Source organism: Bombina bombina, chromosome 2 (assembly GCF_027579735.1).
Source record: "Bombina bombina isolate aBomBom1 chromosome 2, aBomBom1.pri, whole genome shotgun sequence".
NCBI classification, from domain to species: Eukaryota; Metazoa; Chordata; class Amphibia; order Anura; family Bombinatoridae; genus Bombina; species Bombina bombina.
The window spans coordinates 431677224-431695496 of record NC_069500.1 but is presented as its reverse complement, the minus strand read 5'-3'; the positions used below and the strand labels follow the sequence as shown (position 1 = coordinate 431695496).

At 38.1% G+C, this 18273-nt stretch overlaps 1 protein-coding gene across 1 annotated transcript in view; it reads left to right on the top strand.

Annotated features, from left to right (window-relative positions):
* The window catches only part of LOC128648997 (saxiphilin), a 248969-nt gene extending 243228 nt beyond the window's left edge, over positions 1-5741 (top strand). The window contains exon 18 of the mRNA XM_053702006.1: positions 5142-5741. Within this exon, the coding sequence (XP_053557981.1) occupies positions 5142-5191 (50 nt within the window). The 3' untranslated portion in view covers positions 5192-5741. The remainder of the gene's footprint in view (positions 1-5141) is intronic.
* Positions 5742-18273: the final 12532 nt, after the last annotated feature.

Here is an 18273-nt window from a genome sequence, read left to right as displayed (position 1 = left end):
AAGCATTACTAGCAAAAATAGCACTGTAATAGTAAAACAAGGGAGTTCAACTATTCATTGTGATACAAGTATGAGTTTTTCAAATATTCCACCTTAACAGAATGCGAGCAAAAAAATTCCACCTTTAATCTATTGAAGCAATAACCAATCAAAGTCTGGCACCAGCTATAAATATCTACACTCAGGACTCACAAGTATCTTGATAAAGCTCTGAATAAGAGCGAAACGCGTCGACCCTTGTGACCCTTGGTGGCTTCCAGTGATTCCTGTGACCCTCAGTGGTACTAAGTGACTTTTCTACAAGCTTTTGAATTAAGCAATCGAAAAAGTGTTATGACAGTATAACCCGGGTTATTTTTACTACCAACAACTACTACATAACATCTTTCAAGCATCTCTTTCCTGCGTGTACAACACTAAGTGCAGGATTTTTTGAAACACAGAGGCTCTGAAAAATTAAAGAGCCAAACTGTTACTTAATAACGGATTCAGAAGATAAAAGACCAGACAGTGACGTCAGACGCCGACTACATGCGGCGGGTCTGAGTTTACAGTCGCATCGAGGAAAACAGCAGTGAATAAACCGGCTGTAAGGGAGAAGGTAACTCATACGCTAAGTATCACAATATTCATCTAACCTCACTTTGAACCGCTAAGTCTGGGACTGCATACTGCAAAACCTTACTGACTTTGTACAACTTTAAATTGCCATAATAAGAAACATTTCTGTTAAGAAAATACGGCAATGGGAAATCCTTAGAAACCTGATTGCAAAGACTCCCTTGTTTATATAGAGTTGCAGAAATTATTAGGAATTCAGAATCTACTGCTAACAGATACTGTTTTTATTTTAATTTTTTAATTTTGGGGAGACGTCCCTTTTATTTAATTCGATTTTTATATTGTTATAATAAATAACTTTTATTAACATTTAATCTCCTCTTTTGTTGTTCTTTTGGCATATATTTGTACAAAAGAGAAATACCTATATAGTATTTGAATGAAGATATATATTTGAACATCGGTATACTTAGAATTTGTAAGTTTAAACCAAGTTTAAAACGTATGAAATTTTCAAGAGAAATATTGATTCTATATAGCAGTGTATATTAAAAATCAAAGAATTTTTGGTTGCAGAAAATTTGTCACACAGTGCACTTTATTTAAATTATTATAAATTATGATATATGGTCATAATATATCCTAAAACGTTATAAAATACACAAACTATTACACAGCATTTATATAAACAAACACTGAAATTTTAGTTTTATATATTTAAAGCAATTATTTGAGCAGACACTGAATACATAGACACATACTGTGTTAAATATTCACCATTTAGATTTCTTAAGCTTTCACTAGCGCCCTCACGCCCCACCCCTCTTTTTTGTATAACACAAAATTAGTCTGAAGGACTTATTTACTGTGAGGTGTTTGGAATCACTGTTTCCAGCGCTCTACTTATCTCACTTACACCTTCAATATACTAACTTTCCCTGTATCTGTCGCTAATAAGAATCTATGGAATATATACCTAGCGCCTGTGTAATCCTATATGCTCCGGCTGTCTTGACCTCTAGCTGTCAATAAGGAACTCTAAAAATATATGGATGTAGCCTGAGCGCCTCAACTAGAAGTGGGCTAGGATGTGAATAGGGAGTACACGTGTATTTATTAATGACAATAAATGTTGACAGTTAAAACAATTAAAACAATAATTCAAACAAAAGTTTAAAACAATAAATAATAGGCAATATGCAAAGGTACCTATGTGGAATATTCAAATAGTACATTAACATGGATCCATGTTTATCAACATACAAGAAGACTGGTAAGATGTGACATTAGACAATCTTGATAATAATATGCGAATAAAAGCTATATATATATATATATGGAAAAAGTACCACTAAAGAAAGTGCCACTAAAGCAGTACTACACCACCTTGGTACACAAATGGGGCACTAAGCGCCCAGCGGGGTCTTGGCTGTGGTGTAGTGAGAAGTCACAAATTGTTCCTATCAGTTGAGTGTAATTTGTAATCCCAGGTTCAGTGAAAATATGATGTAGAATTTCCAAGTGTATACTTAGGTAGAGTCCAATATAGTTATGTTATAGATGATCCCTCATTAGTGATGGTGTAGGAGAAAAAAGGGGATGTGACTGAAAGCTCAAAAAATATTGCAAAATAGTGTGTGTGGGGGGGGGGGGGGGAGGAGAATCCTTCAACAAAGGATAAAAATACAAAAATGTAAAAAACAATTGATTTTTTTTAGCAAAAATTGCCAAAAGATGCCATTGATGAAAAAAAGATGAAAAAATGTGTTGAAGTTAGGATAAATACATTTGTAGGTGCAATATAAGTCTAAGTGATGAAAGTTAGTGAATGAAAAATTATTCTCAAGGTTCAATTGGGTGTTGCGAGATTAGTGCAGCTGGGTGCTGCAGAGTTAGTGCTGTGACCACAGGTGGAAATCCAGAGATTTTAGTGGACGGTCTGCTCCTAGCTGGATTTATCAGTGAAGATCTGCTCCCAGCTGAATTTATCTGTGAAAGAGAATCAATATAGTGTAGTATACTTAAAGTAGATATAGATGTAGAAATAAGGCTTACCAGATGCATGGTCAATGCGTTTCGGCCTCTCACAAGCCTTTTTCAAGACGTTTTCAAGCTAATAAGAATTTACCTCTAACAGACCTTGAGAGCGGTTAAAAGAGCCGCAGTCAAATACAGCACATTGTTGCAATCAAGTAGGTGAAAAATGGAAAATCATATTTATGCAATAATCATATTTAATAAAGTGTTATACTGTATATTTACTGTAAATATTTCACATTCCAATCTTTTTCACATAGGGTAATATGTTTATTGATCCATCCCATGAATATATTGCTACATATATAAAAAGAGAGAAGCGCACAACCTGGGAATGAACAATAGCATAATAACTTGTTCTATGGCTAGTTACCACCCAAGAAGCAGCCTCTTTTTGCTCAATATGTGCCTTTCACAGAGAAGAACTTTGAGGCACATGTTGAGCAAAAAGAGGCTGCTTCTTAGGTGGTAATTAGCCATAGAACAAGTATTATGCTATTGTTTGTTCCTAGGTTGAGCGCTTCTCTCTTTTTATTTATGCAAATTATGACACTTAGGGAAGTCTCCCTAAGTGTGATGCGGGAATCCAGACGTAGACCCGTTGCTCAGTGTGCCTAGAGGGATATGGCTGCACCTCATTGACGAGGCCCACAATAGGCCGAAACGTACGTCTGGGGTTCTGCTGTTTCTCTCGTTCAGAGAGGGATTGCCTGGTATTTCGGGGCTGGACTGTACTGTGAAGTCAGGATCAGACTGATATGCTTCAGGAAAGTTCTTCTCTGTGAAAGGCACATGTTGAGCAAAAAGAGGCTGCTTCTTGGGTGGTAATAAGCCATAGAACAAGCTATTATGCTATTGTTCGTTCCTAGGTTGAGCGGCGCTTCTTTCTTTTTATATATTCTTACATATATCTGTATATATCTATACCTATATATAATCATGTATATAGGTATAAATATATATTTGTGCAAAAATCCATCCAATATACTGTATATTTAAATATCTCTTTACATCGGATTATGAAATATGCAATTTTATCTTCTTATGTTGCAGTTTTAAATAACTGTGATCATGTTTGTGGGTATTTTGGCTCTATGGGGGAAATGCGATTTTGCGTTCGCGACTTCTCAAAATCTATTTGTTACTGCAAATTTGCAAATGTGAGAGCGCAAACTTTTTGCTTTCAACTCGTAATACAAGCGCAAATCTCACAAAAAATTACTTTTAGCAGATTTAATGCTTGAACGCGAGTGCAAACTACCTATCCACTTGTAATCTAGCCCATAGTAGATAAGGTTGAAAGAAGAAAAAAGTCCATTGAGATCCTGTACTACTAATATTGATTTACAATAAAGAAGCTACCAAATGAACTTACATTAATTCAATTAGAAAGCCAACCCATTTAACATAAACAATCAGTAGTATCTTTACTGGGAGGGAGCACTTAGGGGCTATTGCACTGAGGAAAGTATAATCACAATCAAATGCCAGGTGGGGAATTCTAAAATATTAACCCTAAATTGGAGGTAATTTTTTGTAAAGGGCACTTCGAAGCTTTACAGATATGGAGTTTACCTTATGAAGATGACTACACTCAGTGATGTTTTACACACATAGAATTGTTACTTTTTTTCTGGCAGTGGCCACCATGGAAAAGTCACTGCCATTTCCGTAAAGGAGGAAGTCTTCAGGCAGTAGAAAGAAGGAAGAGTAAATAGAGTAGAAAACAGGTCTCACATTAGGTGGTCATCATCAATATTACATTAATTAGTCACCATATTTTACTTTTTTATGCTTTTGTGTAGCTATGGGGAACACCTATAAAAAGCCTTTCATATAGCTTCTTGTGTGTTTACTTATTATACTCTAATAAAACTCTCCCTGTTACATTGTAGCTGGGAATCTAAGGGACTCTAAAATCAAAATTAAGGTTTCATATTTCAGAGCATATCATTTTTTTTAAATTTCTAATTTACTCCCATTATCAATTTGTGCTCAGTCTTTTTGTATGCACACTTTCTGAGACATCAGTTCCTACTGAGCATGTAAAAGAGTTACAGTGTTCATGTATATATGAGTCTGTAATTGGCTGATGGCTGTCACATGGTACAGTGGGCATAAAAATAGAAGCAATTTTTTGAAACTTCTCAGAAAAAAGTCTACTGATAATTTAAAATTTAGAGTAAGTGTGATTGCATCGTCCTTTTATTGTGTACTTTATGTATTATGCAATTCTACCATATTTATTAGAAGGGATGCCAAAACTACTTGAGTTGAGCAGAAACCTAAATCTGTTATCTGCAGCTTTAAGGGGACATATATGCCTGAATCAGTGATACAATATATGAAAGGACCAGTAAATACAGCAGATTTGCATAATCAACAAATGGACAATGCAATAGCAGTAAGTCTATTCAGCTGATTTACAAGATTCTTTTAACAGGAGGATGGGTACTTATCTATAAACAAACAGTTATCAGTGAATGTAATCAAATGACTATTAGGGCTCTTTACATTTAATGAAACATCTCTCTTGTTTGCAGGTATTTTGGATTTCTGCAATTCAGACATCTGCACAAATCTCCGGAGCTGATGTGCTATTTCTTTTTAAAGATATAATACAAACCAAAGGAGCATAAAGACCACAATTACTAGATTTATACTAACATTTTTACCAGTGGATTCTGGAACTAAGTGTGTTTATTACTTACCAAAAGTTCAGGAATGCTATGTAACTAAATGTATTGAAGGGCATCCTACTAGGTGCTGCTGGAAATCTCCTTTATTTGTAATTGGATATCTTGTGTTACAAAATATCAGCAAGGTGAGCTGGCTCGCATCTATGATTGTAGGAAAACAACCACACTACAGCAGAGAGTCATCCATCTTATATTTTTATTATTTATTACTGTATAGTTATATAACCTGCCATAATCAATTTAATATACATTCTGTATATTTTTCAAACATCATACTACAATTTTTTATAACCTTAAGTAAAAGAAAATAAGCTTGCAACATCTTTTATATCCCTATATTGTATAATCCTTTTATGTGCATTTTAAATTTCTGTTGGTAGTTCTGTTCACCAGATTTGGATCAGTTAAATATTAAGATTATATTAAATAAAATATTATCCATCATGTTGGAAATTGCATTTTTTGTTCCCTTACCAGTTATAGTTTTAGAGTAATAGCACATTATGATTATCCTACTGAAGAATATATATGTCCTGTTATCTTTGGGTGGTAGAAACTATACAAACTGAAAAATATCTGACTCCTACCTTCCAGCATCATGCCCATCCTGCTCTAGCAAAAAAAACCACACGAAAAAACGAAATTTAAGAAGAGTGAAAAGTCACTCAATGTAGAGTGACAAAAAATACATGTAAATAAGTATACACCAATTTAAAAAAGGACAGTGTTCAGAATACTATCAATGTGAAGATATTTTTATGATTTAGAAAGTAGAGAAAGAGAAACCTCCTTACTGTCAAATTATGTTTCCTGTCAAACATAGGACTTATGCTACAGACTTAGTTACAATTTGCACTGCTTTAGCCTTATTGACAAGTAAACCTCTACAATGGCACCAGGGGTACCCTTTTACTTGGGCACTGATCGGGAGATCGGTGGGTGCGGTCGCACAAATTCAAGGATGTCCGCGCAGGCGCAGCTGACATGAATGACACGTTCCTGGCTCCTGACAGACAGTTGGAGTTTCTGTGGCTACACTTTTGTCTTCCATAGGTGCTCAGGTGACTGCTGCACCTGCGTTACCTGAGCAATGGGGGCATTCCTGGCCCTTGCAGGGTTCAAAGCCTGGACAGCCCTCTCACTCATTGCTGAGTTATTCTGCTGGCTGATTCACAGAGACTGAACACTTATCCTGTTTCCTTACCTTGCATTCTGGAATTTCCTGGCTTTTGACCTTTGGCTAGTTTTTGACGTTGCTTCTTTGCTGCCTGCCCTGACCTTGAATACTCCTGACTTTGATCTCTGCTTCAACCCTTGCCTGTTGTGATGCCTTGGACTTTATTTATTTATTGTTCTCTGTCACTGGGTTCCATTCCTGCTTTGGGAAGTTTCTCTTCCCATTACAACCTCAGATTTGGGCACATAATTTAATTCAGAGGAACAGTGAAATACTTAATACTTGGTACTCCTTTTTAATGTGATGAGTATACTCCACAATGATCTGTATAACATTTCTTCTGCTCAAGCAGCTTTGAGGGCTCTACGTCAAGGACTGTAAAGGATTATGTTTGGGATTTCCATTGCATTGCCAGTGAAAGAAACTGAAAAGCTCCTGCTCCCCTTGATCAGTTTCCCCTGTTAGTATATTCTAGGTTACAAAATCATTTATTATTATATCAACAGTAATGTCCAGTAAAATGTTGGAGTACTTATCTCAGCAGTTACCAACCAATTATAAATATATTTATATAACAAATATATTTATTAAAAATCAATATTTCTTTCTTAATTCATGATTAGTTATCTTAATAGACACCTTGAATTATATTTATGTAAAAACTAGATTATGAATAAATTATACGTGCTTATTCTATTACAATTTTCTGTACAAAGCAGATCATAAAAGATATCTCTAAAAATTTACCTTACTCACAACAAATTGCTCATTAAGATGCCACAAATCAGAACAGTCTATAATTAGCTAATAACTCTAATCAAAAACATATAACCATCAGAGAAATTGTATATTATTAACACAATAACCAATTTATATGCAATTTCTAAGAGATTTCACAATAAGTAAGACTGACTTATAAATCTAAAAGTAAAAATTCTTTTCTAGCAAATACAATTATTTAGCATCAATATGACTAGTTCTAAACTACGCAGGACTGTGAATCAGTGGCGTCACTAGGGTTGGTGTCACCCGGTGCGGTAAGTTATGGTGTCACCCCCCCCCCCCAGAAAGCAGACACACACAAAAACACAGGCACACACACATACAAACACTCAGACACACTTAAAAACATACTCAGATGCACACACAAAATCTCGGAAACACACTCAGACACACACACACAAAAACTCAGACACACACTTACAAAATATGTAAACTGCACTGCATTAATTATGAAGCTCATGCCTAGAGCTGCTCCCTGGCTCAGCAGAGCATCAAATGAAAGATAAACAGAGCACTCTAAAAATAAATAACTAAAGAAAAGGTTTAGGCGCAAACTATGAAAATTCTGCTCTCTGACTCTGTTCCAAGCCTGTCAGTGCACAGCCCCGGGCCGCGTGCCTACCGCTTCTTATGGCCAATCACCTCTGCACTCTGCCCACCCCCAGACCCCCGCCCGCCCTCCTACCTGTTCAGTGTGCACTTAGTGTACCGTAACCGTAATGGTCTGGTGGGCATCATACGTGGCTCCTTCACTTTAAAGACAGTGTCAAACAGTCATGCGGTCAGGTGCCAGGCATCCCCTCATGATTTGCCAGTTCCCGTTTAGAGAGACAGCACAGCAGTGAGTGACTCCACTGCTCCACATGTCACTGAGCAGTGAGCACAGATAGGCAGGCAGGTTTAGGCTAGCAGCGCAACTTTGCAAGCCCCACGGCATGCCCACAACATTCATAGCGAAATTGGACAAGGGAGAAGCAAAGTACAAACAAGCAAAAGCAGCCGGGAAAACTATTTGTTGAAATTGAAGCACTGGCTCAAGGGGCAAAAAAATTGTGTGTCTACAACTTCCCCAGTCCCACCAATGTTCACAAATGCCAACCCCTCTAATAAAAAAAAAATCTATGCATCTCAACATTGTATTTCTTTGAATTTCAATAAAATTGAAAAAAAAAAAAAAAAAATTTTTTGGTGTCACCCCCTGGAGGGTGTCACCCGGGTGCGGCCCGCACCCCCCCCCCCCTAGTGACGCCACTGCTGTGAATATAAACAGAAGCTACTAAATATCACTTTAAATCACCAGCTTCAATTAACTGTAGCAACAATGAATGTATTTGCTTTAAAATGTTAAATTATAACCATTGCCATAGATTACCGCATAACCAGATGTGAGTTCAGCTTTTTCAGATTAATCCAGTTCATTGTCATAAATAAGAAAGGCATTTGCAATTTAGAGAATAAAAGTTTTAGGCCCAATGTTGCTTTCTGTAAAGCTAGGCAGCAAGATAAGTCAGAGACTTAAAATTCAGCAGCATGTCCTTTTTTCCAGTGGAAGAAAATATATCATGTGATAAATCCCACATTTATTATTCTAATAATTGGTGAATATTTTGGATACGTGCTAAACAGATGCTTGTCTCTGATAGGCCCTTCAAAGCTGAACATTTCATTGATTCTTGGAGAATGCTTATGGTTATTTGTGTCAGGGTTTTCTCCCTGTTGTGTTTGCCATTTGCTGCTGGCAGCCATTTTACTCACCTCTCTTCCTGACTATGGTGCATTGTGGGGGATGCTGCTCATTCCCTGCACTTCCTTTTATGGCCAGACTGGTGTGCATCATCCATGTGAGACTGGATGCAGTCTCAGAATTGTGATGTAATCACTTATTATTTAAAGGGCCTCTGTTCAGTATGCTTTGCCTTTGCATTGTCTCAGACCTGTTTGTTAGAGTCCCTGTGTATTACCTGGCTGCCTGACGTCCTTCCTGGTTCCTGATCCCTGGCTTGTTCCTGACTCTGCTGTTTCCTTGTTCCTGATTCCAGCTCGTCTGACTATTTGCTTTGGCTCCTGACTCGGCTCGTCTGACTACCAGCTCTGGTTTTGACTCCTGGCTTGTTATTTGACTTGTGGACTTTTTATTATTTTTTGCTATTAATAAAGGTGTGATTATTTTTGCACTTCTCGCCTCAGTCTGATTCCTGGCACCCTGACATTACGCAAAGGCCATGAATCCTGATGGTGCCAATAATCCACCTTTACCTGCCATCATTTCCAGGATGGATGAACAGGATCACCGCTTGGATCAATTTGCACTAGCCCTGCAAACCCTACTGACTCGCACTGCACATTTGGACCAAAGTGTCCCACAAGTTATGGCTGCTCCTGTTTCCGCTGCTACATCTAGTCCTACCAGGAGCATGTCTGGTTCTGCACCTCTACCTCATTCAGTGCAGAGGGTTTTTGAACCAGGTGGGCATTTTCTTTTAGATGTTACCTCAGGCGTTTCCCTCTGACAGAGCTAAGGTGGGATTTCTCATCTCGTTACTCTCTGACACAGCTCTTGTCTGGGCTAATCCATTGTGGGAGACTAATAAACCTGTGATTTCAAATTACCCTGAATTTGTGGCCTCCTTTTGAAGGGTATTTGATGTTCTGGCTCGCTCCTCCTCTGCTGCTAAACGACTGATGTCCATTCAGCAAGGTACAAGATCTGTTGCTCATTATGCTATTGAGTTCCGTACGCTTGCCGCAGAGGTAGGTTGGAACAATGAAGCCCTTGTTGCCGCCTTCTTTCATGGGCTCTCTGATGCGATTAAAGGTGAAGTTGCTGCCAGAGATTTACCAGAGGATCTCAAGGCATTGGTGTCTTTTTTGATCCTAATTGACATCAGACTCAGAGAGAGGCCCTCTTTCAAGGAGCGCTTGCTGAAGCCTCCTATTCCGTTGTCTACTACGTGTTCGTTCCCACCCATGCCTCCCTCTCCTCCCATACCTCCTGGTCCTGAGTCACCAGGTACTGCTGAGCCGATGCAGCTGGGATTCACGCGTCTCTCCTCGGCGGAGAGGGCCTTTAGGAGGAGGGAGGGGCTCTGCCTCTATTGTGGGTTACAGGGCCACCTTTTGAAGTCTTGTCCTACACGGCTGGGAAACGCTCACACCTAAGGTCCTGTCGGGGGCAGACCTTGGGTGGTTTATCCTCGTCCCTGGAACCGCTTAAGGAGAAACCTCTGGTCACGGTTGTCCTTTCCTGGGTGGACTCCTCCATAGTCACTCAGGCTCTTGTTGACTCTGGTGCTGTGGGCTATTTCATTGACAGTGCTTTTGTATCAAAGCACTCCATTCCTGTTTTGCCTCAGTCCATTCCGCTTGCTATTGAGGCCATTGATGGCAGGCCCCTTCAGCCCGCACTCGTTTCTTACGAAACTGCTCCATTGTCCATGGCTGTTGGGGCTCTCCATTTTGAAACCCTCCAGTTCCAGGTGATAAACTCTCCGCATTTTCCGGTTGTTCTGGGTTATCCCTGGCTCCAAAAGCACAATCCCAGTCTCGACTGGCACAGGTCCGAAATTTTGTCATGGTCCCCGCAATGTATTTCCACTTGTCTTTGGAAACCAGTTAAAGTCTTGTGCACTTCTTCGGTATCTCAATTGCCAGAGGAGTACCGAGAGTTCCTAGACGTTTTTGACAAGGTGTGTGCCGGTACGTTGCCTCCTCACCGGTCTTATTATTGTGCCATAGACCTGCAACCCAGAGCCATTCCTCCTCGGGCCGGGTGTACCCTCTGTCTGTTGCAGAGAATTGTGCTATGGAGGAGTATGTTGCCGATGCTCTGTCATGGGGGATCATCCGCAAATCCTGCTCTCCTGCAGGGGCTGGCTTCTTCTTTGTGAAGAAAAAGGGTGGCGAGTTAAAACCATGTATCGATTATAGGGGTCTTAATCGTCTTACCATTAAGAAAGCTTACCCTGATTTGTATTCTCCGGTTGGGGGAGGAGCTGTTTAAGTTGGCTGCAGCTCCGGAGCGTATCTGCCTCGTGGGTGAGAGACGCTAAGTTACACCCCTCCTAACGGACCCTAGGATTCAGTCTCAGAATCCGGGTCAGGATCTAGAGATCCGCGTGTCGGAAGGCACCTAAAGTCCTCTACATTCGGGAGGTAAAGAGCAGATTGGCCCCGTGGGCTCAAAGGAAATGTGAGTCACGGACATGGTGAGCAGAGGGGACAGTCAAGGAAGAAGCAGGCAGGTCTGAGCGAGAGGCCTTGCTTAGTGCTCCTGAGAAGCTTGGGCTGTTTTTGAGCCGAACGAGTGGGCAAACGTGTCCCACACACCAGCTAAGGCGGGAGTCTTATCTGCAACAGGGAGTACCGAGAAGGAGGATTACTGCTCTCCAGGACTCTGCAACACTGAAAGAGACTCAGGCAATTGCGGTGAGAGAGCGGCTGATTGTATCTCCCCACAGAAAAAGTGATTCTGCCTAAACACCCTAGGTCTGGGATACAAGACCATTACAGCAATGGGGAGGAGTGGAGAACAAGATAATATGTAAAGCCACACAGGCTTATTGGTGGTAAGGGATCACATACCACCCAGGTAACTTTTCTTGTTTTCTCCTTTAATAGCCCTGGGGACATGGCATAACAGGGAGGCTATTATTACCCCTGCATAAGTGTGGCAACAAAAAAAATCAAAGGCTCCTTGGAAAGGCTGACATATTGTCCTAGGGAATTGGACTAACTAAAAATACCCTCTTCTGACTTTTTTTTTTCTTCTTGTTTTTATGCTTGCTTCCCCTTACAATTTGAGAAAATAGCTGATAAAGCTGCACTTACATATATAAATCAGTATATTGTCTGTATATTGTATACTGTTTGTGAACCACCAAAAAATGGAAAATAGGTTAATATACATGCTCAAGGTTATATGATGAAAGATGATATATCCTATTTACTATAAAAAAAATTAGGTAAAAGGATTATACACATGATCAATGCTATATGACAGAATTTGATATATGCTCTTTACCAAAAAAAAACAAAAAAAAAACCCAGCAATTTATAGGTTATGAGTTGCACTAAGTATTATGCATAATGTAATAGAACTGTTTGCCTATTGTATCTGTGAAGATATTTCTGATTGAAAGATATTGTAAAGGTATTTCTGATTGAAAATAAGTTTATGTAACATACTCCTGTAAAGCTCTTAGGGGAAGGTGGTATTAATTTGGGAGGCTAGTACAAATTGAGTGAATCTTAGTTTAAATTGGAAATTCACTGGTACAGCTAGATCCCAGCATACACACTTGATTCTAGGTATAAGTGCATCCCTAATGAATAAATAAACTATTAAGGAGAAAGGGAGAGAAAGAGAGTAAGGGGAGAAGAAAAAGATGGAGGCAGATTGCGGTTGGAGGCCATAAGCTGCTAACATTCAAAGTTATATAACAAATGTACCATTTTGACAAACTCTCTGTATTGCAGTAGGAATACATGGATTAAGTATCTATGGATTCAGAGTAACTAACTCACAGAGAGTGACTTGCTACATAGTGCTCTTATAGAGGTGTAATAGTATATTGAGCAGTATAGAAAGGTCTAACCCCTTGAGAACATACTAGGGTTAAAAGTGTGCTTAAAAAAATACATATAAAACTTTCAAAGGGAGGTTTTATAATAATTAACAAAAAAAGGAAAAAGAAAAGAAGGGAAAAAACAAAACAAATATATTGCAAAATAGCTGATTATAAAAGTACAAATATTATGTTCGTACAAGGGTTTTTAATTCAACAGACAAACACATGCTCTGTTTAGCCTTAGAGCAATCAATAATTGTGCAAGTGAGATAGAGGTTAGTGGACTTTTTATAGCTGACTTTAAATTGTACATGGATAAATTTATATCGCAGCACAAAAACAAATCCCCTGCCATGGCAGCTAGGAGTAGGGAAAAAAATAAATAAAGGAGGCAGTGAAACTGTGTCAGAATCTATCAATGAGAGTATTAATCAGTTAGATACACAGGCCTTAACTAAAATGATGTCAGACATTTTTTTGCCCCGGTTTGATTTAATTAAGTCTGAGATATCAGGCTTGGCAAATGAAGTGAGACAATTCTCCAAAAGATTAGCGGAAGCCGAACAACGCATATCAGATATAGAAGACAGGGTTGAAAGTCACGAGTTAAATAACACTGAAATAAGAAAGGACATTGATAGATTACAGCAGAAAGTAGATGACTTAGACAACCGTGCACGCAGAAACAATATAAAGATAATAGGGCTACCAGAAAATACACAATATAAGGATTTGAATCGATTCATGTCTGAAATCCTAACTAATGTATTGGAGATGCCCTCCTCAGAGTTACCACTCACAGTAGAGAGAGCACACAGAATAGGGTACAGAAGAGAAGATAGCAATACTGATAGACCTAGGCCTATAATTGCCAGATACCTCAATTTTCAAGATAAGGTGAAACTGCTACAGTATTTCAGGAAGAAGAGGGATATAGTAATAGAAGGGAAAAGGATCCTTATTTTTCAGGATTTTTCGGCAGAGGTATCTTGTAAAAGGAAATGAATGGCGCCTGTGTGCACTCAATTAATTAACAAAGGTTACAATGCTATATTAATATACCCAGCTAGAATACGTATACAAGGCACTGAAGGGATTAGACTGTTAGAAAATCCTAGAGAGAGGTAATATAATAAAGGTTAAACATAATAAAAAATGAATACTTGAATTTGATGGATAAGATGTATAAAGAATGTAGAGTTCTTTGGGGAGTGGGGGGGTCTATGTGCTGGGGTGTTTTTTTTTTGTGTTTTTTTTTCCCCAATGCTATTTCCACTCAGTTTGATGGCTTTGTAAGAATTTAAATGACAAATCTAATTAGATGTGTCTCCTGGAATGTGGATGGCATCACCTCCCCGATAAAGAGGAAAGCAATTTTGAGACAACTTAAGAGTCTGAAGACTGATGTTGCCCTCATACAGGAGACACATCTGAGAGAAGAGGAATTGGTCAAATAGAAATCTGGATGGGTGGGAGAAGTAATTGGAACCCCATGCTGTAAGAGAAAGAAAGGGGTAGCGATTCTACTGAATAAAAATCTCCAATACACAATTTTATCCTCTGAGCTAGATATAGAAGCAAGATATATGATTTTAAAATTGGAGGTCGAGAGAAAAAAAATCACTATATGTAATGTCTATGGCCCCAATGAACACACTCCTACATTTTGGTCAGATCTTCAATCTCAATTATTGGAAAAAGCAGACGGGATTCTTATTGGGGGAGATTTTAATATGGTTTTTCAAATTCCTTTAGACAGAGTAAGAGAAGGAGCAGTTGGGAAGAAAACCAGAAGAGATAAACTCAAGGCTAAATTACTTGGCAGACTTGCAACAAATCTTAATGTAAAGGATGTTTGGAGAGAGAGGAACCCGATTGGTAGGGAGTATACATGTGCCGCTAAGGCTCACAAGACGCTCTCAAGGATAGACATGTTTTTGATCTCAGAGAAATTAATAGGCTTAGAGGTGGAAGCAGAAGTAAAAGAGATAACAATATCAGATCATGCCCCAATATTTCTTAAAATTTACTTGAATAATTGTAATTTTCCCATGAAAAGATTTCGTTTTCCGAATTACTTGATTAATGATACAGAATTTAAAAACATATTAATAACAAAGTGGCAGGATTTCTATACAAATAATTTAGAATACCTGGATAAACCAGAGATATTTTGGGAAACGTCGAAGGCAGTAATCAGAGGTGAAGTTATTGCTTTTATGAGTAAAAAAAATAAGAAAAAAAAATGAGATGAGAAAAAAAAAGAAAAAAAGAGAAGGAAATGATAAAAAGATTATCCTCTGCATATAATAAATATCTTGATGAGCTGAACAGGAAGAATTGGCAACAGTATGAAGAGGCTAAGGAGGCTAGGGATATCTGGCTACTTAATAAAACTACGCAACAAGAACTTAGGATGAGTGCAAAATTTTATAGACATGGAAATAAAGCTGGGAAGTTACTAGTCAATTTAGTAAAGAGAGCAAAAGGACATAGTCATATCAGCTCCTTTACCATGAATGGGAAGATTGTAAATAAAACGGAAGACATTTTAAAATTGTTTAAGGAATACTATCAGAAGGTTTATAGCTCAGGAGAATTAAACTTTAGAAAAAAGAGTGATTTCTGGGCTAAGATTAAAAATCCAAAGCTTGAGGAAACAGAAAGGAATAAACTTATTAGACCGATCTCTGAAGAAGAGATTAGTAACGCTATCAAGAAACTAAAAAATAATAAAACCCCTGGGCCAGACCTACTACCGAATGAATATTATAAACTTTTAATAGAATATATAGTTCCAAGTTTAACTTCCTTGTTTAATCGATATCTTATAGATGGGGGGGAAATGTCACCTCATTTCACGGCATCATGGACCACTTTAATATTAAAACCAAATAAAGATTCTATGATGATGGAATCATATAGACCCATATCCCTGTTAAATTCAGATTACAAAATCTTGACAGGTATTATTGCAAATAGACTCCAGTTAGTTTTAAAATCTATAATTCATAATGACCAGACGGGTTTTATGGCAGGAAGAAACTCTGCTTCTAATCTACGAAAGGGGTTCCTAGTGTTAGATTATGTGAAAAATGAAAAACAAAAACAGAAGAAAAAAAACAACAAAGGTGATAGATCTAGCCTAGCTATAATTTTCCTAGATGCACAGAAAGCGTTCAGTGGAAAGGGACCATTTATTTACTTCATTGTTAGAATTTGGCATCCCAGAAACAATAATTCATCTAGTTAAAAATATTTATAAAAAACCCTGCACTGCAATATTGGTGAATGGCCAGATATCAGAAAGCTTTCTTCTAGGTAGAGGTACTAGACAGGGATGCCCTCTCTCACCTCTATTATTTAATATTGTGATAGAGTCCTTAGCTATTATGTTAAGAGAAAAAATACAGGGTATAATGGTGGGTAACTAACGCCTAGATTTAGAGTTTTGGGGCCAAAGGGGTGCGTTAGCTACGCGTGCTTTTTTCTGGCCGCACCTTTTAAATACCGCTGGTATTTAGAGTTAACAGAATGGCTGGGTTTTCAGTGCGTTAGGCTCCAAAAAGGGAGCGTAGAGCATAATTTAACGCCACTGCAACTCTCGATACCAGTGGTGCTTACGGACGCGGCCAGCCTCAAAAACCTGCTCGTGCACGATTCCCCCATAGAAAACAATGGGGCTGTTTGAGGTGAAAAAAAACCTAACACCTGCAAAAAAGCCGCGTTCAGCTCCTAACGCAGCCCCATTGTTTCCTATGGGAAAACACTTCCTACGTCTGCACCTAACACTCTAACATGTACCCCGAGTCTAAACACCCCTAACCTTACACTTATTAACCCCTAATCTGCCGACCCCGCTATCGCTGACCCCTGCATATTATTTTTAACCCCTAATCTGCCGCTCCGTACACCCCCGCCACCTACATTATCCCTATGTACCCCTAATCTGCTGCCCTAACATCGCCGACCCCTATATTATATTTATTAACCCCTAATCTGCCGCCCCCAACGTCGCCTCCACCTAACTACACTTATTAACCCCTAGTCTGCCGACCGGACCTGAGCGCTACTATAATAAATGTATTAACCCCTAATCCGCCTCACTCCCGCCTCAATAACCCTATAAGAAATAGTATTAACCCCTAATCTGCCCTCCCTAACATTGCCGACACCTGACTTCAAGTATTAACCCCTAATCTGCCGATCGGAGCTCACCGCTACTCTAATAAATTTTTTAATCCCTAAAGCTAATTCTTTTTTTTTTTTTCTTTTTTTTTTTATTATTTTACATTTTATTTAACACAAATTAAAACATTTTTCTTTACAAAAATCACTGTTTAAATAGAACATAAAGAACATTTTGATTTTTAACTACAGGGTAACACTCAAACAAATTGAAAATTCCATCATATAGTTTGTCTGAATAATTGTTACTATTCTAAACCATAAAAAAGTGGTTTGCTTTCTTTTTTAGTGAAAGCAATTACAAACTATTACTAATCCATTATACAACCTGGTTACCATGTGACTTCATGCCATGCAATATTCCCCAATATATATATTTTTTTTTAATAAATTTTTTATTGAGGTTGGAAACAGGTTACAACATATATGCCATGTTACAAGAAGTATGCCAATACAGAGAGAAAAAAAAAATTAGATACATCATATCTGACATACTTTTAGGGGTATAGTCGCAACCATTGTATAACATAAACATTTTAACATACAGGATAAATACCTCAAATTTTCAAATTTGGTTTTGCTTTGAAACATTCTGTAGACATGCATGGCTAGTTTTATAGCATAGAGGATTAAGGGATTCCCTTACATCTTGAGATATTCTTTTAGACGTATAAAACTTGTAACGCTATTTTTATACTTGTTAGACTTAGGGGAAGCAATCTGTAGCCATGCATTACCAGTTTGTGATAGAAAAAAGGAAAAATTAAGAGATTCACTAGCGTCTACAAGGAAATTTAAGTATAAATAGAAGGAATCTCACATCTTCAAGTTTTGCTGTACTTTGAAACATTCTATAGACATAAAATATATAACTAGTGTCACATCAGAAATGAAATGAAGGAATGTCACATTAAAACTTTTAATAGTTAGGGTTGCGGTACATGCAAGATACACCGCTTAAGCAGCCCTTCTGAGTAGGAAGGTACATTACATGAAAATAGGGGGGGGGGAGGTGGTCATTTAAGTGTGGTAGATAGTATAAACTAAAAGCTATGGCGTTAAAATAAGTGGTAATAGTAAATATTAATAATGATAAAGCTCAGCATGTAAGGAGACTTAAGAAATATATAATCATTTGATAACGGTTAGAATGGCCTATGATGTGAGTGTGCATCATGGCAAGATGGGGGACACCGATTATAGTAAAAGTTTGCAATGAAAACGTGACAGGACAAACCGGGCTTGAGTTCATGAGATTATA